This window comes from Athene cunicularia (assembly GCF_003259725.1).
Source record: "Athene cunicularia isolate RWA chromosome 10 unlocalized genomic scaffold, athCun1 chr10_part1, whole genome shotgun sequence".
NCBI lineage: Eukaryota > Metazoa > Chordata > Aves > Strigiformes > Strigidae > Athene > Athene cunicularia.
Window position 1 is genome coordinate 8,098,147 of NW_020799112.1, and position 26,810 is coordinate 8,124,956.

Below are 26,810 nucleotides of genomic sequence, written 5' to 3' on the forward strand. Positions count from 1 at the left end.
TTTTTTTAAAAAAAAAAAAAAAAAAAAAAAAAAAAAAAGGACAATCTTCTGGCCATGCCAGAAGGACATGAACATGAGTCTTTCCAAGTCAGATGATGTGGGGCTGAAAAGATTGTGACTAAAAAACCCAAACAACCCTCTTTTTTTTTTAAAAAAAACCCATTAGATTTACTTCCATAGGAAATAAAACCTTAACTACTGCAACACCACACTGGACACAAAAATAACTAAAAATAAACATTTGTATAAAACTTCATATAAGGTAGACGAGGTTTACAAGCCTTACACAAGAGCTGCCCAAACATTACTGTTTATAATTAGCACTCTGATATCTCCAGAGCAAGGACTGTTTTTCAGATACACAAATACCACACTTAAAAACTGGTTAAAATACAAGATCAAGCCTCTTTACTACCTTTCCCTTCTGAAGATGCCAATAATTCCTGCACGATTTCTTCAGCCACCAGCTCTGCCACTGTTTCAGGCTGGAGACCCTGCGTGGTGATGAATGCCTGAGCTTTCCTGCATCTGTCTGGCTGATGGGATGACAGAATTGCTCGAAGCACTTTTTCAGGGTCGTGGGCTGACATTTCACTGTAGGAGCAGTTCAATTCCTAAGAAACACATATAACACTTAGAAGATTCTCCACAGCAAAAATTCCAGTCCTGAACATACACTGACCTACAGTATATCTTAATGATGAGCTGATGCAAGAGGGGAGTGCTGGAGAAGCAGACAAAACTCTTTCAAAAAATGAAAACATAATCTGTCCTTGTATCAGTTAACAGTGCCTTCACCTCCGTATCTTCAGTATTCATGTTCTCCAGACCAGGATAAAAGTACTTTGTATTTGAAGTTTAACTCACAGAGCAATGCCATGGGCAGAGATGCTTTCCTGAACCCAATATAAACCTTAACACTTAAAATACCTAGAAGGCAGGCAGGAATATTTCCTCCCAAAGGAAGACCCGTGTTTTACTGCCTAAGTTTTACTTATGAGGCTCCTTTTCCTCTTCTCTACATACCACAAACTCTCAGTGAAAAAGATCTACTAGTTTTTACATTTTCTACAGTTGGAAAAGGAGTTGATAAATACTCTGCCCTAACATATTACACCTTTACAAATTTAAAAATCAAAAAGTGTACCTCAGAAATTATCAACTCTTAATTCAAAAGTATGGACATCCAGCTTCAGGCAAGAAGTATAAGGATGGTATCAAAGGAAACAAGCCCGTCACAGGACTACTCCTTAGTAGCTCAAACCTAAAGCACTCACTCTGAATATCTGAGGCAAGAAAAATTCTGTAGGAAAATCTAAGAACCTCTGTGATAAAAACGATACTAATATTTTCAGCATACTACTGTTTTTATTCAGAAAAAACTAATGTTACCTTCCAAAAATACCATGGAAAGTGGTTTTGTACCCTGAAGAAGCATTCAGCAGCACCGTCTGGAGAAGCAGAGGTGGGCTGCTGGCAGTCATGAGGGTCAAGGAGCAGAGAGGCAGCAAACAACAACCGGCAGCTACCCCTATCACTGTCTGGGTCAAACCACTTGGAACTTATTAGCCACTCCTCTGAGAGGCCTCTGGGCAAAGAGCTGCCACTGTGTGGAGCCTGCAGAGCACTCCTCTGCTAAAACTTTTAAGGCAGCTGCTATCTGTGTGTCTACTTCTGAGTCGGTGTTGATTATGAAGGCATCCCACAACAAAGGCCTAAAGCAAAGTGCTAGATGAACAACATATGCTTGAAAGAGTATAAAAAAGGCACATCAAAGAGGCTGAAATCTGGCTTAGTGGAGCCAGGGGTAGGGGCCTGGGGCATCCGGGACCTGAGTTCATTTCAACACTTCATGCCTAGGAAGCATCTGGCCATTTTTCCACACAAAGGTTTGGTCATTTCACTCTCTGAAGCTTGTTTCAGGCACCTGATGAGTACTTTTACCACTCTATCCTTTCCTTCCACAGCACAGCTTGATACAAACCACTTGTTTCTTCAATAATGTTACTAGACACATACCTTAGAAAGCTCATATAAACAGAGAACCTGTCTGCAGTAGTTTCTCCCATGGACACATTCATCTATGAGGGCCTTCAGACTGCAAACAACTTGATCATCTAGAGATGGAGCCACAATGTGTGTCCAGTCTTCTAAGCCTGATGCTGGAAGCAGAAATATTATAAATTCCTTTCTCATAAAGACAAGGTAACACCAACAAGCCTCATACTTGGAGCACGACTCCAGAAATCTGTAGCAAACACATAATACTTTCTCACTCTTTGAAAACTGAACTCTTAATACCTGTGATTTTTTTCTTTTTGTTATGTTTTAGGGTGCAAACAATATGACAGAACATGTGAGCCAAAATATCCACAATACTATCTCAGATGTAAAATTCCTAAGCATGAGAGCAGCGTCTTTCTGATGGCTTAGGCTTCATTTATTCTATTTCTATTAAGCTTTATACATATTAGTATTAGAAAGTATTATTAGAAAGTAATGTTCCAGCTGTTCAAACTTCATAAATATGCACAGAGGATTTTACATATAAATACTATCAGTCTTAGCCTTATCATTAATAAGAAACACTGAACCCTTTATAATGTACAAAGAATTCAGAGAAATATTAAAGCATTTCCTTGTTCCAGAAACACACTCAAGATTTACAAGGGTGTGTATCCCAAAAGCAGGAACATAGGTGAAGTTCAGTGCTACTTTACCAGAACAGAACTGTTAACTATAAAAAATGAACAGTAAAGAGACTATAGAAACTGTACACAGAAACACCCTGCCTGGAGCACATACAAACAATGTATATTACAAGGCTTCAAATTCCTTTCACTAGAGGATTTATGAAAAAAGGAGATAATGCACTGTCACGAAAACCTTCTTTCCTGCAGAAATGTTTGGGGAAGTGAACACTGTACCAAAGGAGGAAGAATCCAGTGGAACCCCAGCAATGGTCTTACTTGTCAAGTGAAGTGGCTAGTGCTCCTTACCGCCTGGGCCTCTGCCCTGCTGAGATGCACCACACTCAGGTGTCCTCTCTCTTGCCACCAGGAGAGTCTTAACATCCGTGTGTAATCTGTCCAGATCAGTCTCCCCTGAGGCCAGAGCTCTGCAATGCAATACCAGTGAAACATCTCTGCTGTAGAAATGGAAATACTGACAGACACGGCTGGCTTCATGCACGTTTCCTTCATCAAGAAGGCATCCGATCAGAAACTTGAGTGATTCCTCCTCATCGTTACTCAGGGTCTGTTGAGACTCTCTGAATCCAAGACCCTCTAGTTTTAAGTACTCTGGTGTGTTCAGAGCAGGTAACTTTGAAAAAGAAAACTCCTTAGCCAGGTTATTAAAGGTAAGATCCCTGTTCACTACAACATGGGAGGAAAATCTCAACTTGCCCAACCCCTCATCTGTGGATAACGTTTGTTGTGTGATGCGACAAATCCAGATCTGCTTCTCTATTTCTTCTAATTTGTGCAGTGACACTGAGTCATCCTTGGCTAGCCAATGGCCAGCTAGGGTAAGCAACAAATGTCTCTCCATAATGCTGTTTGTCTTCTCACGAGCTGAAGATTCAAATACTGTGTTTGCCTGATCCAAAAAAAAATCAGATGCAGCTTTGCTGGAGATTGAATTTTTCATGAAGTTGTCATTACATTTTTTCCAGAATTCAATTCTTGTCTGGTTTTCGTGCCACTGTCCAATGTCTCTTAAACGATGTAGATCTCTTAGAACCTGCAAAATTCACAGATGTTTTAAACAACCATCTTTCCAAAGAAGAAGAATCACACTGGATGGCCAGCACACCGAAAAACTCAATTTAAATCAAGTGTCTCAATATGCCATAAATCCATATATTTTTCTCACCAAATGAAACTGACTGCACAGCAAGTAAAAATAGAGAATAAGAAAAGCTATGCCGTCCTTTTCAGCTCTGTGCTTATAGGTAACTTGTTTGGTGTTCTTGTATTTAAAATAAAAAGCGATATGAAGAAAAATTTGTGTTTCAGGAAGGCTGAGAAGTAACATTCTTAATACTGCCAGTAACAGGAGTGTCAAGAGGTGAATATCTAACTAGACCGTACCTCCTGGGTCACTACATTATCCATGGGCAGCTCAGCTCGTGCTGCGACCTCCCGAGCCAGTGAGAACATTCCCTTCTCTTGTAGCTGCTCCAGAATTGCTCTGCACTCACTCTGAAACGTCTCCATACTGTAACTCGTTAGGATGGAGCGATTAATCGATATGGAGGAATCCCTCAGGGTCTCACTGAGTGCACAGAGTTTCTTCACGTAAGGGCCTGTTTTAAAAGAGCATAAACAACTGAAGGCTTTAAAGGTTTTTAAACCTGAGGAAATTCTGCTGCTTATTTCAGCATGCAACCCTGCCACAGAAGCACAGATTTTACACTCTGAAGCTTTCACAGGACTGAAAATAAGCTCTAAATCCATAACTAAAATACTTCTGCAGATAATCTGTGCACTCCTCATCAACACTTGCACGTAATCATTCTCCCAGACTTACACACAGTTACATTTTCACCATGCAATTCACCATAAGGGTCAAGTCTGATTATATAAATTCTCATACAAAAATAAAACAGTATGAATACACGTAAAGGAAAGGTTTTCAGTCACTCCAAAAACATTGTATGGGGTCTTTAGATTAAAGCAGTAATACCATCTAACAGAGAAAGCTGTATTTACCATCGAGTAGCAGATTCTCTGCTGCAGCAAACAGCTGTAAGAGCTTTCCTAATTCATATTCCGTTCTACACTGCTGCAGCATCAACTCAAGAAGAAACACTGCTTGTGATTCCAACCATGGCACGGGTAATACTGAAGCTGCTGGTTCATCTTCAGTTTTAAGCTGTGTAGATAAAGATTTTTAAGCGTTGGGCAGGGGTTTTTTTGCAAACATAGTCTGCATTTTGGTGGGAATCGCCCTGGTAAGAGAAGGTGTACCAGATCTACCTCCATCTTTAATAAACAATGAACTGCCACTCCCAAGGGGGCACTGATCCATTACTGATGTATGTTTGACTTTGATCTGGAAGTAGTGAATTTTATGGCACCAATTACTCCTGATAATCACAGAAGAGATAAAAGATGCAAGAAGGATCAAAAATGGATAGATAAAATAAATTGCTAGATTAATAGCTCCTGTCAAACTGCTCTATACTTTATAAGCATATCCGCTATGTGCGTGGTGCACAGGGAAAGGAAGCTGATCCAGCCTTAGCTTGAATTGCAGGAAGGAAAAGTGCTAATGACAGGGAATGTTAGTTACCAAGATATTCGGGGAACTAGAAAATTGTGATGGAAAGAACTGGAATAATTTGTGAAAACATCTGTATGTGGCAAAGAAGGAACACTGCAGGAAAACACTTTGGTCCTCTTAAAACCAACTGCTAAATCAGTGTTTTAATCAAAGGGTGTAATTCAGTTCACTGAGTCATTTTCAAAGTCTATGCAACTACCAAAACTAAAGCAATATCACAGACTTTTTCAAAAACTTTGAAATGTATTCAAAAGAGCTGTCTGTCTTAAACAGATATTCCCTGTAAGTCACTGGTTTATCAGATCAGTATTGATTTGCCCTGGTCAATAGAGAATAGAGAATATTCCATACTTACCACAAACAGTGGCCCTACTTGAGTCAGTGGCAACCTTCAAACAGTAAAACTGCTCACACAAGGAGGATGACATTGCATTTCAATCAGCCCATATCAACTTAAACCAAAATGAATGCATTGTGGGTTTTGAATTGTCAAAACCATTTTTCCATCAACTGCCAGCAATAAAAAGAATTTGTGGAAACTTACTGCTTCACAAGTGGGCTCCCAAATCATGCTAAACATATCCTTTTTTATTATTTTCACATAGGACATCAGATGCCTATCACATTCTAATAAGGGAAGACCTACGCAATGACATTTAGAGAAAATGAATTTGCTTACTTTTGTGAGACTTTCCTGAAACTTGTCCAGTTTGGTTTTGGCTTCACTGTATTTTTTACAATTCATACATAGCTCATACATCTCCAGTATATACAGTAAAGGGGAATCCTTTGAAACACAAAAATAGGTTATAATTCTTCTCTAAAAGTACCTCAATAAATGTAGAATTTGTCTTCCTCAGTACCAGAACAATCAAGTTCTCATTTATTAAAATTATATGCAAGGTTGATATATGATCTGCAAATGTGTAATAATTGGAAAAAACTTCCATTTAAACATCTTACCTGACTAGGATTTTCAGTGGTTTACACCCAGGTTATCTAGGCCACAAATAGCAAGAAAGAGGGGGAATCTATAGGGCACCTCCTCACCAAGATGGTTTGAGATACACTCAAGTATATAATTGAAGAGACACTACCTTACCTTTAAAAAGAGCTGGAAGCCATTTAGAAGTGGTTTACTTTTTTGCTTTCTTAAAAAGACTTTCCAGATAACTGAGAGGTCATGAAGATCCCATTTGTGATTTTCTGCTGAGTTCTGAATGTGGTTTGTTGCTTCAGCTCTGGTAGTATCATCCCCAGTGGTAATTATCCAAACACAGAGACAATGAATAATGTTTGCATCCTGTCAAATGACAAAAATGATGGTTTTATCATAACAGACCAACATCACCTCATTATATATCACTTGGCAAAACATGTCATAATATTCACAACTACTACAAAAACTGAGAAAAAACTTGGTATCTGCCATTTAACATAATTATGTCCAACCATCACTTTATTACTTATTTCTCTGAAAGATAAATAACTTCATCAATACTCACTTGGAAACATGCTGCTAAAACACTGAGAATGGGAGCATGCTCTCTCAATCCTTCAGTCAAAAGGTAACGTGAAGGGTTCGAATTCCCCTGGCACTGAAGAAGGATTTGGAAGAGACTATCTGCATATTTGCTCTTAAATGCACTGGCAGCACCGTTTTCAGGACTCCTGGCATCGGGACACAAAAATGGTAACTTCTCCAGTGCCAGCATCAAATGATCTTGTAAAACAGGAGTGAAATCTTGAAGGATAGAAATGACCTAGGAAAACAGAATGAAAGCATCTATACAGAGTGAGATCCAAACAGAACATGGGGGAAGAAGAACTGAAGCATTAAATATGCAGAAAAGACAAATAAAACATTTTTCAAAACATTAAAACATTGTTTGGAGACCAGGAAAGTATTCTGTAGGCGTGAATGATTCTAATAAAATATTGAAGCTCATCCTTTTACATGAAGCTAAAATGCCTCTTAGAGACACTTTTTTGGCATCATCTCTCATACTACTGACAGCATATCATGAAAAGTGTCTAGTTAAGTGGTTGTTTAATTTCATATTCCTTCTTTTCAAGACAACAACAAAAAGATACAAGTTAAAATCCTAGGCCTAATAAGTATCATCTCACCTGAAATTTTCCAGTTTGCTTCCTCACATTACTTTTCCCAAATTTCTTTTAATTATTACATACTGGTAATATTTTGTTTGTTTTTAAATTACATTCAAAACAAAAAATGGAAGATGTAGGTTCTCAAAAGCTTAAGTATCTTTACACAAAAATCCATGCAAATTTTTAAAGGAAAGATGAGTGGCTTTATTAAAACTTACACTGAATGTATGGTAATTCTCCAGTAAAAAAACAGTAACTAGATTACTTTAAAAACCAATTGAAAACCTACGAACAGTATGAGTATTTAATAATTTCAACTAAAATTAAAATGAAAATTAAGTCCCTTATTTGCAAACACTTTTGTGTGCAATTCACTTCAAAGAGACACTCAAATCTCTCCTCTCTGAAAATGGTTTTCTCCACTACTGATAAATAACATCACATAAGATTTTTTCCAACAGGGAACTTTTTTCCTCATCTTCTCCTTTCATAGTTAGCTTTCATGCTCTTAAAAGCATATTATTATATCTGCTGAACAGTCAGCTACCTCTGGAGTCATTTTCCTTTGTCCTGCATTAGCTTTTCACATACCAAGAGGGAGAGAAAAGTAGAAAAGCTGGGAAATCTGGCTGTAAGAGAAGAGCTGTCATAATTAGAGGATATCGAGCACCCCGAGACAGCTACTAACTCCCTGCAAACCGATGAGGCTTCCATTTTATGTTTTTCCCACATGTCATATTCTCTTGTTTGTATCAATTTTTTCCTTCCTTTTTTTGAACACCACAGACAAAAGAACATTCTTGATAAACTCTGTCTTCACTTAAAACCACAGACAGCTCACCTCATCTGGCAGGTAGCTGTACAGCTGGGTTTGGATGATGAACTGCAGCCAGTCATTGGATTTGGCACATTCCTTCAGGTAAGATGTACTCAGTCCAATATTATGGAGTTTACAGAACTGCATTACCAAAGACCACTGCCTTCTAGAGTCACTAGATGTCCTGTGTGGGATTTAAAGAGTTTCAGCTGTAATAAACAGATATTTTACCAAATGCTAACAACGTATAAACTCCTTGTGTGGCATTAGATCCACTGCCTGAAAATAACAACGTCAGCACTTCATCAATTTCCCTACAGCTCAGGTCACATTCCACTGTGGGGAACTTCCACACCACACCCTGTGGATGTTCCCACTCCCCAAGGCAGGTATTGTCCTGTCTTGACAATGCAGGCTTTGAAAAGAAGTCAACAATCTTCACTCCTAAGCACGCTGCAAGAGCTCTGTGGGGCACATGCAGACTGCACCTCCTTATTCTTGCCAACAGACACCCATTACCTCTACTATTTGAAATAGCAGGACTATATTCTAAATTCAAATCTTGTTGTTCAGTTTACTGCAATAAAACACAGAGATCTCTAATATTATCTGAACATACAAATCCTAAAATTCAGTGCTCAATCTCAATCTGCCAGCATAATCCCTTAAATCATGTTTTACTCACTTTATTCCTTGACGCTCCACTGCATCCCAAAAGGCTTCTTCTAAGGAGATAAGAACTTCTGCTGCTGCTGCTTTTTCACCATCAGCCAATTTTGTTAATTTTTCAACTGTTTAAAAGAAGGTATTACTATTTCTGAGATGCTATTTGGGTTTAGACTAAGGGTAATATTTTCAAAAGTACCACAATCAACAAGAACAAATCCTATTAATGTAAATGTTTTAGTAACTACACGCCTAGCACCAAAGTGGCTACAAGGTTTTTGAAACTTCAACTTTCAAATCACATAAATGCCAGTAGTCTCCTAGTTGAGACAAAAATATACCTGTGGACCTATAGATAGAAATTATAAACTTTCTGAAGTTATGCCTAGGATAAATTTAATTTCCTTACAGCTTTGAACATCTGATTTCACTGCACCTATAGGACAGTTTTAAAGTACAAAAGAAAAAAGAGATTTGGTAATGTCCCTTTGTTTAATCCTCTTGTTATCTTATTACAACATCAGGTTGAATCTTACTAAATATGACACTGAGCCTTAGGCAGCTCTACAACAGTGTCTCTTGGATACTCCTGCAATTCTGGCTCCATGTCATATTACAGTCTTCCTGCCTTGCTTAGTACACAAGGTTCAAAATACACCTTCAGAATTAGTATGAAGCAGGAAAAAAGTGAGATCAAAATTCTTAGCTCTTCAAAGGACAGGATGTTTTTACTGCATTCCTGAGAAGTTCGGCACCCTTTCAATCCCTCTCTGCTTCTCTTCCCAATGCATAGTACATTATTTTAAAACAAATAAAAGACACCCTTACCCAAAGACTCTCTTATTTGATTGTGCTGAGATTCTTCATTTCTAGTTCTGTAACTGAAAATTATGTTCGCGACTTTAATATCAACCCTGAGTTTGAGGCTGTCGAGACCGAGCAATTCTAGAAAACACACACAGGCTGCGCCTACTGAAGGCAGAGTGAAGAAAGAAAGAGCTAAAATATAGGCTTCATTTCCCGCCTGCTGAATCCTGAAACAAAAGGAATACCAGTTAACACACAGGATTTTTAACCAATTTTCAAACATGTGTATTCCCCATGTAAACAAATACCTACAAGGTTTACTAAACTCACAGACTTCATTAGCATGAAAGATATTTACAAACCAGAAGTTTCATATTTATAAAAAATGCAGGGAGGAGAATAAAGCCTCACACGTAATAAGCAAAGATGCCATAATTTAATAAACTAACAAAAATTAAAGCCAATGCATTTGATGATATAATTAATAAAATACACTTGTCAGCAGGTTTAGTGCATTAAAATTTATTTTCTTTTTTGCCCAAATCTTAGCTGTTTACATAAGAGAAACTGATCTGTAGAAATGATGAAAATAAACACATAATGACTTATACAAACAAGACATTCTAGAAACAAAATTATTTGTTCTGAGGTAACACCTACTAATTTTGAATATACCTAATAGTAAATTCAATATATTCAAGCAAGATGTCTAATTTGACTGTATCCTTTTGAAGCTTCAGCCAGAAAATTTCATTCCTTCAATCTCCAGTACATTACTTGTCTTATTAATTTAACTAAAAAGTGTCATCTAGGAAATGTCAAAGGGCATCTTTTTTTCTACAAAGTGATCTAGAGGTTCAGGTCCCCAGAAGAAAAGCCTGCCTGTGGTTGGTATGACTGGAATATTTTTCATTCCTTGCTTTCATTGTGCAGATTTTATTTAGATAATTCAAAATAAAGCTCACCACCTTTTAGGTGACATCTGATTTCTACCCTACTTGATGCTAGACTAAATAAATTCCCAGGACACTGACAATTTCAAATGATGCAATGCACACCACTTGTTTGCTGGTGGGGAGGATTTGTGTTACTCCATGAGCTAGATTATAACTTCAAAAGAACTATGACTGTCATCTTTAAGAAGACTTACAACTGTTTGGGGGATTTGCTCTTTACTAACTGCTGGACCAAAAATGTACCAAAAGCAAATGATGGACGTCCACGGTGCAAATAGTACAAAAAATCCAGTCGTTCCATTATAGCATATTTGTTCACCAGGTCAGGGGATGAAAAATGGGGGAAGTCACTTGATGCATCTAGAAAGAATATCATTATTATGAGCTGATAAACAGATGAATTAAACATAGAAAATGGCTTTCAGCTACAAAACATGAGATTACAATCAATACTTCTCCTCTTGTTCTAATTCAAATCTCAGCATACCCAAATCCCGCTGAAATTACAACTCTCATGGTAAAATCTGAACTCTAAATCACTTCTTAGGCCCTCAACTTGCTTTTAAAAAATACTGCTTTTCTATCTCATAATATATTTAGAAAAAAATCTGCCTATGAAGACCTTAATGAAAAAAAGCAATCTATCTAGGATTTAATTTCAAAACAAAATTTTAGGAAGTTATACTAATTTTTTTGTAAAAGAAATGGCCTTTTCAATAAGTTTATCTGACAAATCATTCTACTAGAAGGTACTTTATCCTAGGTACTCAGGCTAGAAAAGCCTATAAAACACGAAAAATAACATACCTGATACAGCAAGAGTATTTGTTGACTGCCAGCCAAATAATTTAGTGGGATCAAAGGGCACTAATGACTGAAAGAAAAAAAATACATTGAGATAGCTGCAGATTTTTACCTCAGACCAGACTACAGAATATTTTAGGGAGCTACAGCAGCAGACAATCAGGAGTGGCCTGTGCTGCTATCAATCAGTGATGGATCTCATGCAGTTCTCTCTCAAAGGTACATATTCACCTGCTCCATGGGATCAGAATGCAGACAAGTGCAGGGAAAGGCTTAGACTCTGGTCTAAGGAAACAGGGAAAGAATATACTCAAGTATTTTGCTAAACTGTGATCTTAGCAAAGTTAACACTTTCCTGATAACAAGTAATTCGTAGCATTTCTTCCAACTTTGTTTATCTCATACCACAGATCCAAAAAGGCATTTGCCCAGAAATGCGTCCTGACATTCCATGAGACACTAGCTTTTAATTCCAAATTTCAATTTCCTTTAGACAATTAAAAGCATTTTAATTTTTGTAATACTAAACAACCTGCCCACTGAACACTGCAAGAATACTCTGACATTCCAGGACTACAGAAGTTAAACACTGCAGATGTCTTTACATGTCTGGGGGAGGCGGGGAAGCCAGACCCACAGGATTTAGATACCATTTTAAAAAAACGTTCAGAATGAAGCTGTAAACTTCAGCTTCAAACTAAGGATTCCAAGGCAATGACATATGGTGCCCACCCTCCAGGCTTTAACTGAAAACAAGCTTCTCTTAGTTGAATTTTCTGCCAAGAAGCACTGCTGAGAAGCATTTTGTGTACCTGAACAAGATGGTAAAGAGAGATGTCAGGTGGCAAAATTCCATGAGAAGTACATGGGGGAAAGAGACTGGCTTTGATTTTGGGGTAAGGAGTCAGTGCCATTTTTAAGAGCTGTGGATCAACTTTCTTTAGAGGTTTTTCCATATCTTCATTCTGAAGAACCTACATTGCAAGAAAGCAAAACAATTTCATTAGGAAGAAGAAACTGCACTGAGGTAATAATAAAACAATCTTTGAATGTGCCAAACTACCTCATGGGAATTGGACATACGGTGACAACACCGAAAGTCTGTTTTTTCCTGTAAATTCCTTTTAAGTTATATTACACATATCTTCAACACTACCTGATATTCTAGGTTACTGTGCTATGTATCAAAAGCTATCTGCATTAATAAATTCTATTCCAACATGTGGTACACTGAGCAAAAGAAAAGTTTTCTTTTAAAAGTGTAATTGTTTATGATGTGCCTTTTGATCTCTACAGCACAATGCAACCAGTCAGCTGAAGTTTTTTTATAAATCTGCACATACCAAAAAAATCCAAGCAGAAGAGCAGTCCAGTTACCCATTGCTTCATTTCCTTAAAACTACAAATGACTGCAAAAGAAGGTAGTTGCCTAACAAATACAGGCACACCAATTTAAAAGTTTTTTTTAAAAGTATTTTCCAAACTAAAATTATTTGAGGAACACAAGGGCCTATAAACACTCCCGGCTGTAACTGTTACAAAGGAGTTAAATACTCCAGTTGACAGTCACTGTGTCTTTTCTAAACCATGGAACCTCAAAACTGCTCTACTCACTTTATCTGGTCAGCTAACGCTGAAATACGGAACACTGAAAACAGGGTTTTGTATGAGAAGAAACTATATGATGGCACAATTTTATTAACGTCATCCTTTGAGTTATCAACACCATGTGAGAACAGTAACATGGTGCACACAGTACCTGATCAATACCTCCAGGTGCGTACATTGTGGTCGCGAGTGCTAACAGCGTACGTCCTTCCAGCAGCATGCTGCTCACACTGGCTTGATTACTAGGAATCAAGATCTGAGCATTTGCTAGACTAGCCTGGAAAATCATCTTTGGATCTTAAAATTAAAAAGTGAGATTTAATTTCATGCAAAACCAGTATTAAATCATTACATCTTTCATTAAAACTCTTCTATGACTATGAAAAATGCTGAATTTCCTATCTTTTGTTGTTAATTGTGACTTCTCTCAATTTACTTATAAATACAGATAGGCTGTTCCAAATTTTACCAAGATTTCCCCAATTTCATACCACAGTTCTACCTACACAGACTGATTTGGATGCAGTCCCACAATTCAGCATTGCATCGGTTTAATTCTTTATCCTCTACTGATCACGCTTTCTTAAACGCCCATCTTATTTTTAAAATTTGTTAACCTGTGACTCTATGAAATGTTCTTTAAAAAGGGATGTGAGTTAAAGGCACAAATTCCTCTGATTTTCAATGACAATAACAATAAAAAGCAAACACATAGTCCAAGGAGCAGAGAAATCAAAATGCACCAGAAGCACTAGAGGAAACTTTGATTTTAATAGTATATGCATTTTCTTACGAATTCTCCTTCTGTTGAACCTGTTGAGAACACAATCAAATTGGAGGTAATGATGGTCATACACAGAATAATTCTCACATATCCACAGCCTCCAAATCTTTATGTACAGTTTAAGTAGGAAATATAATCCACTAAATAGGAAATATAATCCACGTTTTAGAGATGAGGAGCTGATGCACAGGTAAATGATCTGACAGGGTCAAAAAAAAGTTTGCAGCAGAGCAGAGAATTAAACCCAGCCGTGCCAAATACCCAGTGAGCAACATGAAGGTGGCAGCAGCTCCCGAGCAAGGCCAGGCCAGGCTCCTACCTCGTGGATTGCTGGCGACCCCACGACACTGCACAAGGAATTCAAACCAGGGATGTGCTTCGTGCAACTCCTTGTTATCCAAAATAGGGCAATTTGAAGGAGTTAAACTGGAAATAAGATGAGTAGCAGCACAGTGAAAATACAGTATTTGTAACCATCCCCTGCCCCAGTATAACACTGCACTAAAAATTAAAAGCATCTGACTTGGTTTTACAGGGACTTATTTCATCCATTCTCATGAAGGAGTCAAATCACATCACCCCCCTCTACAAGATGTACAGCTTTAGCTGACAGGGCATCTCTGACAGTTCCCTTAAGATTATGTTTCTGTGCTTGCTTTTTTCATAAATCAAAGTAATAGCTTCCAGACCTGACAACCCCAAACACTCTGCAAAGAGTCTTGACTCATAATTACTACTCTGCATAGACTAAATATTTTATGCAAACTAAAACTGATTATACACACAAAGATTTGTTAGCTTTTTTTCTGGTCCACTTTTACCTTATTAATAATTACACCGTTAGACTGGAGTTACAGCTAAGAAATTTTAATTGCAAAGTATTCATTAAGTGGAAAGTATTCATACAGTTCCAATACCTAATATTGCTTTCTCCTTCAAGGTCCAACTAATCCTAATTTAGACGGAAACCGGCAATTTCTTTATTTGTGAAAGTATCAAGCATGAACTCATACTTGTGCTCAAGTGAGAGAGATTCTGAAGAACAAGTTGTCTTGGCTCATTTAAGACTGTATCTCTCATAACATTATACTAATTACAACTATAATTGTTTCTTTTGATGACTGACACGCAAATTAACATTGACAAGACAATCTGAATAAAGCTTCACAATACAGCATGAAACCTAACATACTGCCCCAAGGTTTTTCATTAAATGACAGTGTTGTGATTCAAGTAGTCTTCCTCACCAAACAGGTCAAGGAAAATGCTCGCTGACAGCTATTAAACTACTGTTTCATCATTGAAATCTGCATGAGTTTTGAGGGATGAAAAGCATTCATACCTGTAGTAGTCTAAGTAAGTGTATAACAGATACTGCAAATTATGTTCTAAACAGTAAAGGACAAAACGAGCATGGAAGTCCAAACCGCCTGCAGTTTTGTATTTTGGAACAGGGTGAGGATTTTGCAGTACTCCCCCAAGGAGAGACACTCTTCGGAGCAGAAGTTCAAAATCTTGCAACTCAGAACAGACAAAAGTTCCATTTCTATCAGAAAAAAAGAAAAAGCATAGGCACTGATTAGAAAGTTATCATTTTAACAAGTTCTGAAGAGTGTTTTCAGTTCAAAATTCTTAAGCAGACCTTTCCTTCTAGGGGATTTCTTCACTACTGAGGCAAACACAACATGCCAAAAGACATCTGATAGTGCTCAAACAATATTGTAGTTACTACAGTTCTCTGCAAAGAACAAGGCATGAGGGAAACGCTATGTGTTTAGAATTTTCTCCCTTGCATTAAAAAGGGCATCAGAAATATAATCACTATAAAAGATCAAAGGGCTGACAGAGAATCGATTTCTATTGCTCATGTTTCTTACTGCTTTCAGATAACAGAAACTGCAAGTACAAGACTAAAATTAAATTTATTAATGGTTTTGTGCTGTTTCAAAAAAGGGCACTAAATACAATATAAAAATCAATATGTATCAAAGATTTTATCAGCGTATACATCTATAACCATCTGATTTTAGCTTCACATAAGGTAGAAAGTAGCATAATGCATTAAGGGCACATACCTAGCCAGCTTGTTTAATATATCATTTCTCATATAGCTACTACATAACGTGTTCCGGTCAATAATGTCTGGAGTGAGAGGGGGCCAGTTAGCTTGTCCACACAAAGTCTGGCTGGGCTCAGATTCTTCAATCCATGAGCAAATATTAAGCCAATCATGCTGGGCTGTCAAGTGCATCCAAAGAACCTCAGGATTACACGTCTTGAGTTCTGTGTTTCAAAAAGGCAAACTGAAGAAACCAGCACAAACACACAGTGCTTTGGGAAATAGCAACATTTCTTTATACATGTACATATTTTGAATGAACGGCTGCAATATGATGCTGAGATTAAGCATACTGCTACAGCTTGTTAGAGCTTTATGTTGGAAAAGCTAAATGTAATACTACAGTGTAATAAGCATTACAGAATGTAGCAGAGCACGACATCTACACTAAATGGCCATGCACTAGACAAGTGTCTTTCAGCTAGTTCCAAATTTTTCTCTACAGGAAAAACACAGATCCCCGTCAGAACAACAGGATGAAAACACATTGTTTACCCATTTTCACTGACAAAAAAAAGGGACATACTGTGGTAGCACACAACTTCAGTTATATCAGTGTCACTCCAACACAACTGCAACATATGACGTCAAAGACAGACGTTTTCACAATTTCTCATAAGCCCTTAGCACTGGAATACTTGCCTTGGCGTGGCTTTTTGGGAAGAAGCATCATTTCCTGAGTAAGCTCATCCCACCACCGAGCCCAGTTAAACATCACTCTGACTCTCCTATTGTGAACCCGATGTCTATCACAATTCAGCAGCAAGTCTAAAACAGCTGTATGTCTGGAAGAGTCTTGTTCCTTTCTCCAGGTCTTGAAGCTGCAATGAAGGATTGCATTAGGAAGTTTTCTAGTACTCTTAAAAAACAGTCCACAATTTAACAAACAGAAGACAGTGAAAGGGTCAACAAATTTTGCTAGTCCATTTTGAAGAAGAGTTCTGAAAGTGGTAGAGGGCCTTACTGCAGCTAAAAGCTTGAGAGTGCATAGAAGAGCAATGAGCAAAGAATTACCTCATTTTTCCAAAACTGACATAGCAAATAATAAATACTGTAACATTTTTGCAATTAGTTAACTATAAAATGATTTTTCTAGGTTACTTAAGTTTGCTATATTATGGATATCATAGATCAAAACCAGAACAAACATTCCACCTGAACATGTTTCATCCAATTAATAAATGTAGTAAGATCATTTGTTATTAAAATACTTCATTTATGGTGATGATGACATGAACAGAAGATCTCTGTTACACTAACAATAGTACATAATGACAGTCTGGAAAGCAGACAACAGCAATTGTTACATTAATGAGAACAGTAATCAGTTCCCACACTGACTCTTATTTCTGCAATCAAAGACCAGTGTGAAGTTAATGAAATTACAGGAGACTGTTAGCACAGTAAATCATATGGGATGTAGAAGCTAGCATAGTTTAAATCCTATTGACGTTATGAATTAAGAATTAAAACTGATAACCCACATTACCTGGAAAGAGACTGAATCTCTTTATTTTCCTGGAAGGGTTCCGAGTAAAAGCTTTCAACCTGATGCACAAAGTCTATCATTTTCTTCTCTTTTTCAGAAAAATAATTTTCTTCTCGTAAAACTTTCACCTTTAATTCAAATTAAAGTATTACCTCCAATTCCATTTTTTTTTATCTACTTATATTAAAGTTGTAAATGCTCCTGCAAGTGTAAAGAATTAACCATCTACAGGAAAAAATGATGGAAGCATTGAGGTCAATACACTTAAATTACAAGAGGGCCAGGAGTTCATACTGTGCGCAGGTAGACCAGAGCCAGCACTCAGAGATGACATTTTAACCCGTTTTTACTTTAACTGCAAATACAAAAGAACATTGGCGTGTCAATGACATTTTTCAGTAACTGCACTGCAAGGATGCAGGGACAAAGCCTGCTTGGTCCCATTCTGAGGGTCTGTGCAAGACAATGCTTTCTCTCAGCATAAATACATATCAGACTTCAGACCTAAGAGGATCAGCTAGACAAAAAAAGCCTTTTCTACACTTACCAACAAGTCTCGTACATGTTTATCAACTGTGTAGAAACATATCTTATGCAATTCCTCCTTCACATCAAAGCCCTAATAAAAAAGAAGATAAATCATTGTATGCAAACAGTACAAATGCAGCTGTACATTGATAGAACAAATACACCTGCTTTCTTCCCAAAGCACACAATCTTTTACAAGCATGCTCGTCATATTCACTTCACCAGCTACTACAGATGTCATAACCCAGGGATCTGCCTGATGTCTCCATATATAATCTGCACTCTTTAATACCCAACTTGCCAAAATCACCATTACACTCTGCTGATCATGACATCAGCAAATACACATTCATAACGAGGCTCCCTCAGCATTCTGAATCAAAGCAGCTCTTTAAAACAAGTTAATTTTCACTGTAATATATCTATGTGGTGGAATCAACACATCTGTAAGACACCTAAATGCTCCCCATACTCCTACCATTAATTTCTTGCATTAGTCATAAAGAAGTGCTAAGAACTATCAGTATGCTTACTGAACACCTCTCACCATATTTCGTAGAAGTTCTGAGGCCTCTCTGGTATTGTCCTTCAGAAGACGGTCATAGACCAGATTCAAACCTGTCTGGATAAACTCTTGAAGACTTTGAGCAGGATGTTGATGCATTTGAAAGAAAGCCTGAGCCTCTGGCATTTTGTTGCTTAAGATGGCCTCAGCAATGACTTCCTAGAAGGGGGTTAAAAATGAAACAAACTGATCTCAGTAATCTTCAGTGTTAATATTTTTATAATCCCTATATTGATTTTTTTCCCCCAATAAATACATTTGCATATTAATAATTTCCTCAAATATATTTCATAGGAATAGAACAAAATGGATTACTAATTTTTACCTCTGGTGTCAGTTTTTCCCACATGTGGCTTTCTTCTAATGCAGGTAGGTCTTCATCAAGATCACTATCTGTGTGTACCGTGTTTATTTGTGGTCGAGGATATCTTCTCAGAAATTTTCTAAGTTTAATAATGTAATCAGTTAAAATATCTGCACTCTTCTGCAGTAATTCATCAGGTTCTGTCAAGAGCATACAAAGTATCAGTTAAACACAAATTAACAATACAGCATCTTTAGTGCTGAATTTTAATGTTGAATGCATTCTCCTAATAAACAGAACATCAGCTCTGTATTGCACTTTGACATGTACAGGTACTGATACTGTCCACCACTGCTAGCAAACTGGCAGAATACAGTCACAATTCTACCAGTGCTCCAGAGAGGTTCCTCTGTACTCACTGATGTGCTTTCCCCTTCAGGAACATGTAAATGAGAACTGAAATTTTTTATTAATCCAATCAATCATAAGTCAGGTAAGTCGCATTTAAAATGCGGGGACCTTTAAACATAACATTCATGTAAGTAAGAAAAAAACCTACCAAAAATCATGTGGAATAAAATGACTAAGAACAACAGTTAATGGTCTGCACCTTTTACCATCAGAACATGTATGGCCTGTTGGTCCACAGGCTAAAAACCACCACCGAAAGCAATTCAGACCCACGCGGCAGGACAGCACACTGAATGTTGGGACACGTCACCCCACTCTCCACAGTTTTCTCTAGCAAAACAAAATTGTCCTCTGGAATTCTGTCATTTTAATACTTCACTAGTATTCCAGCTCTTACTCTTTTCTTGTACCTTTCAGGCTGTAGTTCAAAGGGCAACATTTCGGGACCTTTGCCAGCGTAAGCACTCAGGCACTCCCACACGCAGTCTGCAGCCCCCATCAGCCATGCTTCTTGCTTCTGTGTCACCCCTCGTTACTCTGGGATGGGTGACTCTGTCACCACACAGTAGATGGGACTGGGAAGTGCTCCAGATGAAAAATAATCTGCCAGGCTATTTTTTCAGCTGTATCAGTTTCTTAAACTAGTCTATTCCATTCCACAGCCACACAAAATACTTGCACCAGAATATTTCAAGTGGCAGCACTGAGAAAAGAACAAGCAGCTGAGGGCTCAACTCAAGCCACTTTAGTGTACGACCACCAAGTGTCCAGCAATAGCCTGCAAGTCCCATTCTGCCATTCCTATGCATCCCAGAATGATCCTGTCTGATCTGACAGCCTGACCATAGCTGTCCAAGCCAACACAGATACTATATTCAGATTAATTTCTCACGTTTCCTCTTAAGTAACATCTTTCATTCAGTTAACTCTAGCACTTTTTTTGGTTAATTCTAGGCTTTTAATTAAAAAAAAAAAGTTGTTACTTACCTAAACAATGACACATTACATTAGTACCTATGATTCAAAATGAGTGATCTTACCCTCTGTGTGTACAAAAATCTCTTCAAGTTGCTTGCTAAGAAAAGTCAACGTCAGGTTTAGCAGCTGCTCAGAAAAGTGTTTACTGTGAGGCTCCATATCATTTTCTTTGATTGCTGAGCAAAGCAAGTTTAAAGCTGGCCTCAGCTCTTCCAAATCTGCAATATTTACAGTTTAACTTTTACTATCTGCATTCTACCAAATGACTGATCACATAAATTTAATATTTACATTAAAAGTTATAAAGTATGCTACAAAAATCTTCAAAAATGTATCAAACAATACATAGCATGCTTTGCCTTCACATCAAAATGCTTAAAATAGGTATGCCTATATCAGAACACAACAAAAAACCCCACATGAACTGTTTCTCTCTTATTTTCCAGAAGTAGAGAAGATGCAATATAGCATCATCCAAACATACAAGAGCACAGGCAATTCGATCTGTTTTTACAAGTACATAGCCCTCAACGAAAGGCAATTAAATTTAAACCTCCACATAGCTGAAAGTATTTTACTTACTTTTCAGGTAAGACTGGGATGCACTATCAGTAGACTCTCCAGGTCCAGAGCAGGGTGCAGACAGATTGAAAAGACTTTCTTTGCTTTTTAAAAATAAGTCTACTGTGTCTAGCTGACGATTTTCCAAGCCTGCCTAGAAAGACATGCAGTAGAACAATTATGCATGTATTCTAAAAAAAGATACTGTATGCTTACTGCTAGTATTTTTACTTCATACTCAGTGACAAAGTACACATGCAGAAAACCAAGAAAATAGTACAAAGTACACGTGCAGAAAAAAAGAAATTTAATCTATGTGTGTAACACCTGTAGCCTGAAATAACAAGGTGACCTGTTCAGTACCTGCAATGCTCCTTTAACAGGCTTTGCAGAAATCCTGCCCTGTATCTTACGATGTTAATTCAGCAATTTATAAGAGTTTGATTTGGGATATAAGTACTGTGAGAATCATGGCTTTGAATGAGCTTAGAGCAAATGAAAATTGCTGTGACCCTCCCTCCCATCAACTGACTTCCCACCACACCCTTCAAATAAAACCAAAAGAACCCTAATAAATGTCTTCATCGAAGCTCCGTCCTTCCAAACACAACTGAAAACACAGACTGAGTGTACCGAATGGACAGACTGTTACAGAGTACCACACATCTGGAACAGTTGTGGGGTTTTTTTAAACAAGGATCTCTGCCATCTAAAAGCAGAACTAGAGCACTGGAAAACTGCAAACACAAGATTTGTTTTGTGATCTGGTACATTAAAAATATTTTATTGCCTATTGTTAAGCAACATTTGGTAGCTTTAGTGTCTCCTCTTTGCTTTACAAGAGTGGGAGATAAAAATCTAGTTCCAAGGATTTATTTTAATATTTGACATTTTGCAAGAATACAAAAACTGCTTTGGAAATTGGCAAGAATGCTTTTGGGTCCAATTAAGAGGGAGCTTTGAGCACCGCTTAGTTTAAAAATTATTTGTTTTTTAAAATGTGTGTTAGCTTTGTTGCTGTATTTCTTCGTTTGGGTTACACACCTGGGTTATCTGTATTTCTTATTGGTTATTTAATAGCTAAACCACTACTTTTTGCCCCTAGGTTACTGAGCCACACTCTTACTTGTGTCTAAGAACACCATTAACATTAATTGCTTTTAGGAAGTATTTTTGTAAGACACAAAACAGATTTCTTTACCTCTAGTGCGTGTATCGGAATTGAGCATCGTTCCCATCCGTTGAGATGACAAACAGAATCTACGACTCCAGCGCTGCCATAGATCATCAATCTATTCAAAAATTCTTCTTGAGTTAAACCAAACAGAACTAAGGAGAGACCATGCTCTAAACAAAAGAATCAAACCATAATTAAAAATATATAAGCAAGTTGCAACACAGCAACTTTTCCATCCGCTGCCTCATCCAAAATAAAGATGCAAAGCTGCCCTGGCTCCGTTTGAATTTCATCTCAGCAAGAATGCATCAGAAACTAGCCAACAGCAGCCAGGCAGACAGAAAAGAACACTACCCAAAAGAAGTTTTTTCAGAAAGCTACATCAGAACAATTACATAAAGCCCCCCCTCACCTGTCAAAAGTAGACACAATGGCACTTCTTCACTGCAATCCACATAAACACTGTTTTTGCCGAAGTGGTAATATGTCACATCTTGTGACTCAAAATCCCAGAGAGCAAGAGTCAATCCTTTGTCATTTGTTATTATCACAAACAGGGCTTTAACACCAGTCACCAGCTTACACTCCAGTTTCACCACTTCCTGTGGTGCTTCTAAGGGGATTTGTTTCCATTGCTGTCCTGCACTGCTGAGGTTTGTATCATCGCTTTGTGACGGTTTAGAAGGGAGCCACGTAACAGCCCGTGGAACAAAAGCCACCATCCTCTCAGAATTTTCATAGATCTCAGGATCATGATTTTCAAGATGAGTGAAAAACTGATACCAAGGTAAATTCAAGTCATTCACCAAATCTGGAGAACCTGGTCGTCTTCTCCTTACTCTATCACACAGCGAGGATAAGTGTGCCTTCCAGGACCTGGGGTGAAGAAAGACATTACCTGTAATACCAGGTATTACTCCAGGAACAATGCAGATAAATATATTTTTAAAGTTTCCTCAGTTAAATAATATGTATTTTAAGATTACAGATTACACCCAGAATCTTGCATTTTAACCTTAACATGGCCTGTTTATTTCTATTTAATACTGTTTGTAGCCAAGTTGAATGATCACAGCTGCACTAGCTGACAATGCCCATGAAGATGAGCACTTTTAGTAGGAAATTTTCTTTTCCTTACAGAAAATGTCCCCATCAATTTAAAAAAAAAAAGAATGAAATTAATTCCAGAATTACTTATTACATTTACATCAAGTTATAATTAGCATATTTAATTAGTATCAATACCTCTAATACTAAAGGTCACAACAAAGAAAACATTTTACATGAACACAAAATATTTTGAAATCCAAATCCACTCATCTGCACTAAACACACAACAAACTGTACAGTACTTGAACACAAAAATCTGTCAGTACTGCTTCAAACTAAAGGTAACACCCTAAACAGTAATTACTATTTGGAAGTTGTTCAATGACATGTAAAGTTGTCTCAGCCCATTTCCTAGCATTCAAAAGATTTAAAGCAGAATGAGCTGATTTTACCTACCACAACTACAATTTAAAAAACCCAAACTGCAGTTTATTAATCGATGATCTAAAGGAGGCAAAAGCCAGTTTTAGAAAGTATTTGCATTATGTACCTGTCTGTGCGGAAAGGCAGTGACAAAAGCTCCATGCTATAGTCAGAACTAGCAAGGTCATCCTCATCAAGTCCTTCAGGAGGCTTCAAAGGAAGATTTTCAGAATCTCTCTTACAGAGCAAATGCCCAGGGAACTGTCTGCAAAGAAATAAATATTAAATTTCACCTCCCTCAGATAATGTAAGATTTTTTTTCCTTCATATTTAACTCCTCCAGGAGCCATCAGTGAAGCAGCTTTCTCCCAGATTAAAAGCATTCACAAAAACTTATCCACGTGAGTCATCAAAACCCAACACTATTTCCTTTGCGGTGGACAAAACACCTCTAATTACAATCTAGTCCTAATTTATCAAGCAAAATCAGTAAGACTGTATCAGAATAGTTTAACAATCCTACACCCTACAGTATTTCTAAGAGGTGATACCACCACTGGACTGACAGCACTTCCTAGAAAAAAAAATAAAGTTCAATACAAAGTTTTCCTATTTGTTAAAGTAACAGAGCATCAATTGGAGCAAATAATAACGGGTGATCTTTAAACAAATACGAAATTTCTGCTCTACCACAGAGCCAGAACTCCAAATAAAAAGCTGACAGCATCTCAAGTATTACAGAACCAAGATTAGGCAATTTTTAATGCCAGTTGTACTCCAAAGGAAGTGTTTTGGTTTTTTTTTTAATTCTGCTGCAAATGTACCTGAAGTACATGTTCAGATCCACAGAGACGGCATAGGTGGAAGAACTGATGATCACAGCAACACTGAGATCACGTGACACCTTCACCGCTGTGAGTGACGATGTGATGGCTGAACTTCTGTCCACATCCTGCGCCTCTCGCTGACAGAGTGCCACGCTGACGTTTGCCAGATTCGCACCATCAAAAGTGTCAAATATGTCTTTAAACAGCGTCAAAGAAAACACCAGGCCTCAGACTGTCCAAACACCAAGAAATTACACACAAGGGAAAGATGGTGACTTCCTGTTAACTTCATGGTCCAAGCCAATCTCTGCACAACAAAACATTTAGAATTGCCTGTTTTACAAGAGCATTCTAAGCTTGGCTAGGATCAAGGATGAACTGTGCTAGGTGCTGTACCAACACACAGCTTCTGCCATCTCAGAAGAGTTACTTTATACTTAGAAGTGAACTGGGACAAACAAATATTGGCACTTACATAATTAAGAGGGAAAAGTAACATGACTTAATAGCATTTTTTTTACATACATGTCAGAAAAAACTGAGAGAATAGATTAAAGTTAAGCCCCTCGAGGAACAGTCTGCCATGTCTGAGCTCCTGTTCATCACACCACAGAAGACATCTATCTCATTTCCAAGCTGTGATTCCCTGCACAGCTGTAGATGATTTCTAAAGGATCTAATTAAGAAAGACTAGTGACAGTAGACTTAAGCCTGTTATACAAGTATCCATATATCAAAACTGCTGAAAACCATTACTTCCATGTGAAACAGATTTCTAGTGGCATGTTGAGAATCTGTATCTGATATACAACTATGGCATTTTGGACATAAATTAGCATTTTGCTACACAACCCCTTTACTGAAAGAATCTCCAGAACAGACACTTGATTTACACTGAGAGCTTGTTTCTACTGCAAAGGATACAAATCCAGCCAGAACTATCTAACAGAAACAGGACCCCCCTGCAGAAGTCTGTATCCGTTACTCTTTCCAAAACTTGCGGAGGCAAATCAAGGGTAAAGCAGTCACAGGTCTCTAAGGGCAAATCTTTTCCAGGAAAGGTAAGATGCACAACAATAAACTTATTGAGCAGAAGTATGCATTTGTTGTTTCCAAAAGACAGTATCCTCAAAGAGAAAATTGAAGACAGACCTGTAAATTTAAAGATATTTTAGGATTATAGCAATCTGGTACTTTTGATGTGTAAAGATATCTCAAGAAAATTACAGCTCAAATTCACTGTCTCTGCTACCATCTTAATAAAATTTGGGATTGGTGAGGGGGGGGCTTGTTTTGTTTTAAATTTCACTGCCTATGTCAGGAGCACTGATGTCAGAACAGTTGCCTACAACAGTGCTGGCTTTTTAAGTGGACAATACTATGAAGAACACAAAAAATCATCACAAAAGAGTATTTCAGTCAGTATTGAAAATAAGCTACAATCTTTTGAAATAAAAATACTTTAGCAACAGAGACTATTTAAGAACCTGTAGAACATCAAAGGTCTGGGTGCTGCAAAGACTGTGCATTCTACGTACGCTACATTTGCTAATTATAGAACATAATGTTAAATGCATAATTAGTCCTTGCAGGATTAATGAGGAGCCCTACCACATTTTCTTCCCATCAGTTCCACTATTAAAGGGAAAGTCTGCGATAGCAGGGTTGCATGAGTATGTTTTATTAAAGTTTACTTTTAACTTTGTGTCATCCAAACACCTTACCCTACAACAGTTTAATCCCCTCTCATAATATCATCTTCAAATACAGAAAAGTCACTATTATTTTTCAAGTTCATTAACAGTGCTACTGATCACTTTAAATCAACATAAAAGTATTTGACACTTCCTTAGTGTTCAATCCCACTGTCTCAATTTGTTTCACCAGGTGAAGCAGAATTAGACCCATAATTTCAAATATGGAATACACATTGAAATTTACTCACTAATATTTTTAGCTTCAACAAGCTGTTTAAGTGTATCTTCCTTACAACTGTGCAGAGAAATCTGGCTGTATTTTCCATCTTCTATAGTGAATTCATAGACAAACAGTTCATGACTTTTACTAAGAGCCAGTATTTTTGTCTTGTCTGCTTGCAGATCACCATCTTCTGTGTTCTCCCACATGAAGCTGAAGATAAAACAATCAGTATGTTTATTGACCTTATTCTCTTTCCACATCTCATACACTGAACAGTTCTGGAGGTGTACCAATGACAGATAGTGTAATTCAATCTTTTGCAGTAAAGATTCTGATGCTGCCCTATCCCTCCCTAATACTAGAACGTATTTCATTCCTAACAGACTGCAACACAAGACAGCACTTAAGGAATCCCTACTTCTCTTCCTCTCAATACAGGGGTTTTCTACCCTTGTGTTTCTTCCCTTTAATCATCCGTATCATGTCAGTGATCCTCTGCATCAGCACTTCTTTTCAGATGAGGAACATCTGCATTGTGAGCTACGGAGAAGCAAAACATATTGCCCACTTCTGTATTTTTGCCTCCCTGCTGCTCAGGCTGAGAAACTCTTCAGG

General features: G+C 37.6%; 1 protein-coding gene across 3 annotated transcripts in view; it reads right to left on the bottom strand.

Annotated features, from left to right (window-relative positions):
• SPG11 (SPG11, spatacsin vesicle trafficking associated) overlaps positions 1 to 26,407 on the bottom strand; it is a 33,157-nt gene extending 6,750 nt beyond the window's left edge. For 2 of the 3 annotated variants that reach the window (XR_003399141.1, XM_026856078.1), the window contains exons 1-31: positions 26,221 to 26,407; positions 25,200 to 25,427; positions 24,273 to 24,471; positions 23,576 to 23,713; positions 22,388 to 22,851; positions 22,000 to 22,145; positions 20,820 to 20,952; positions 20,300 to 20,455; positions 18,870 to 19,048; positions 18,527 to 18,703; positions 17,999 to 18,070; positions 17,452 to 17,579; positions 16,605 to 16,783; positions 15,919 to 16,126; positions 15,186 to 15,389; positions 14,163 to 14,269; positions 13,211 to 13,356; positions 12,264 to 12,425; positions 11,455 to 11,521; positions 10,842 to 11,007; positions 9,713 to 9,918; positions 8,903 to 9,009; positions 8,243 to 8,404; positions 6,795 to 7,052; positions 6,392 to 6,592; positions 5,969 to 6,076; positions 4,716 to 4,878; positions 4,095 to 4,309; positions 3,000 to 3,744; positions 2,020 to 2,162; positions 416 to 614 (exon numbers count right to left, since the gene is read on the bottom strand). Coding sequence is in view for 2 of the 3 variants with exons in the window: in XM_026856078.1 (XP_026711879.1) it covers positions 416 to 614; positions 2,020 to 2,162; positions 3,000 to 3,744; positions 4,095 to 4,309; positions 4,716 to 4,878; positions 5,969 to 6,076; positions 6,392 to 6,592; positions 6,795 to 7,052; positions 8,243 to 8,404; positions 8,903 to 9,009; positions 9,713 to 9,918; positions 10,842 to 11,007; positions 11,455 to 11,521; positions 12,264 to 12,425; positions 13,211 to 13,356; positions 14,163 to 14,269; positions 15,186 to 15,389; positions 15,919 to 16,126; positions 16,605 to 16,783; positions 17,452 to 17,579; positions 17,999 to 18,070; positions 18,527 to 18,703; positions 18,870 to 19,048; positions 20,300 to 20,455; positions 20,820 to 20,952; positions 22,000 to 22,145; positions 22,388 to 22,851; positions 23,576 to 23,713; positions 24,273 to 24,471; positions 25,200 to 25,427; positions 26,221 to 26,401 (5,947 nt within the window). In the remaining variant the exon portion in view is untranslated. The remainder of the gene's footprint in view (positions 1 to 415; positions 615 to 2,019; positions 2,163 to 2,999; positions 3,745 to 4,094; positions 4,310 to 4,715; positions 4,879 to 5,968; positions 6,077 to 6,391; positions 6,593 to 6,794; positions 7,053 to 8,242; positions 8,405 to 8,902; positions 9,010 to 9,712; positions 9,919 to 10,841; positions 11,008 to 11,454; positions 11,522 to 12,263; positions 12,426 to 13,210; positions 13,357 to 14,162; positions 14,270 to 15,185; positions 15,390 to 15,918; positions 16,127 to 16,604; positions 16,784 to 17,451; positions 17,580 to 17,998; positions 18,071 to 18,526; positions 18,704 to 18,869; positions 19,049 to 20,299; positions 20,456 to 20,819; positions 20,953 to 21,999; positions 22,146 to 22,387; positions 22,852 to 23,575; positions 23,714 to 24,272; positions 24,472 to 25,199; positions 25,428 to 26,220) is intronic. The other variant, XM_026856079.1, reaches the window with a different exon arrangement.
• Positions 26,408 to 26,810: the final 403 nt, after the last annotated feature.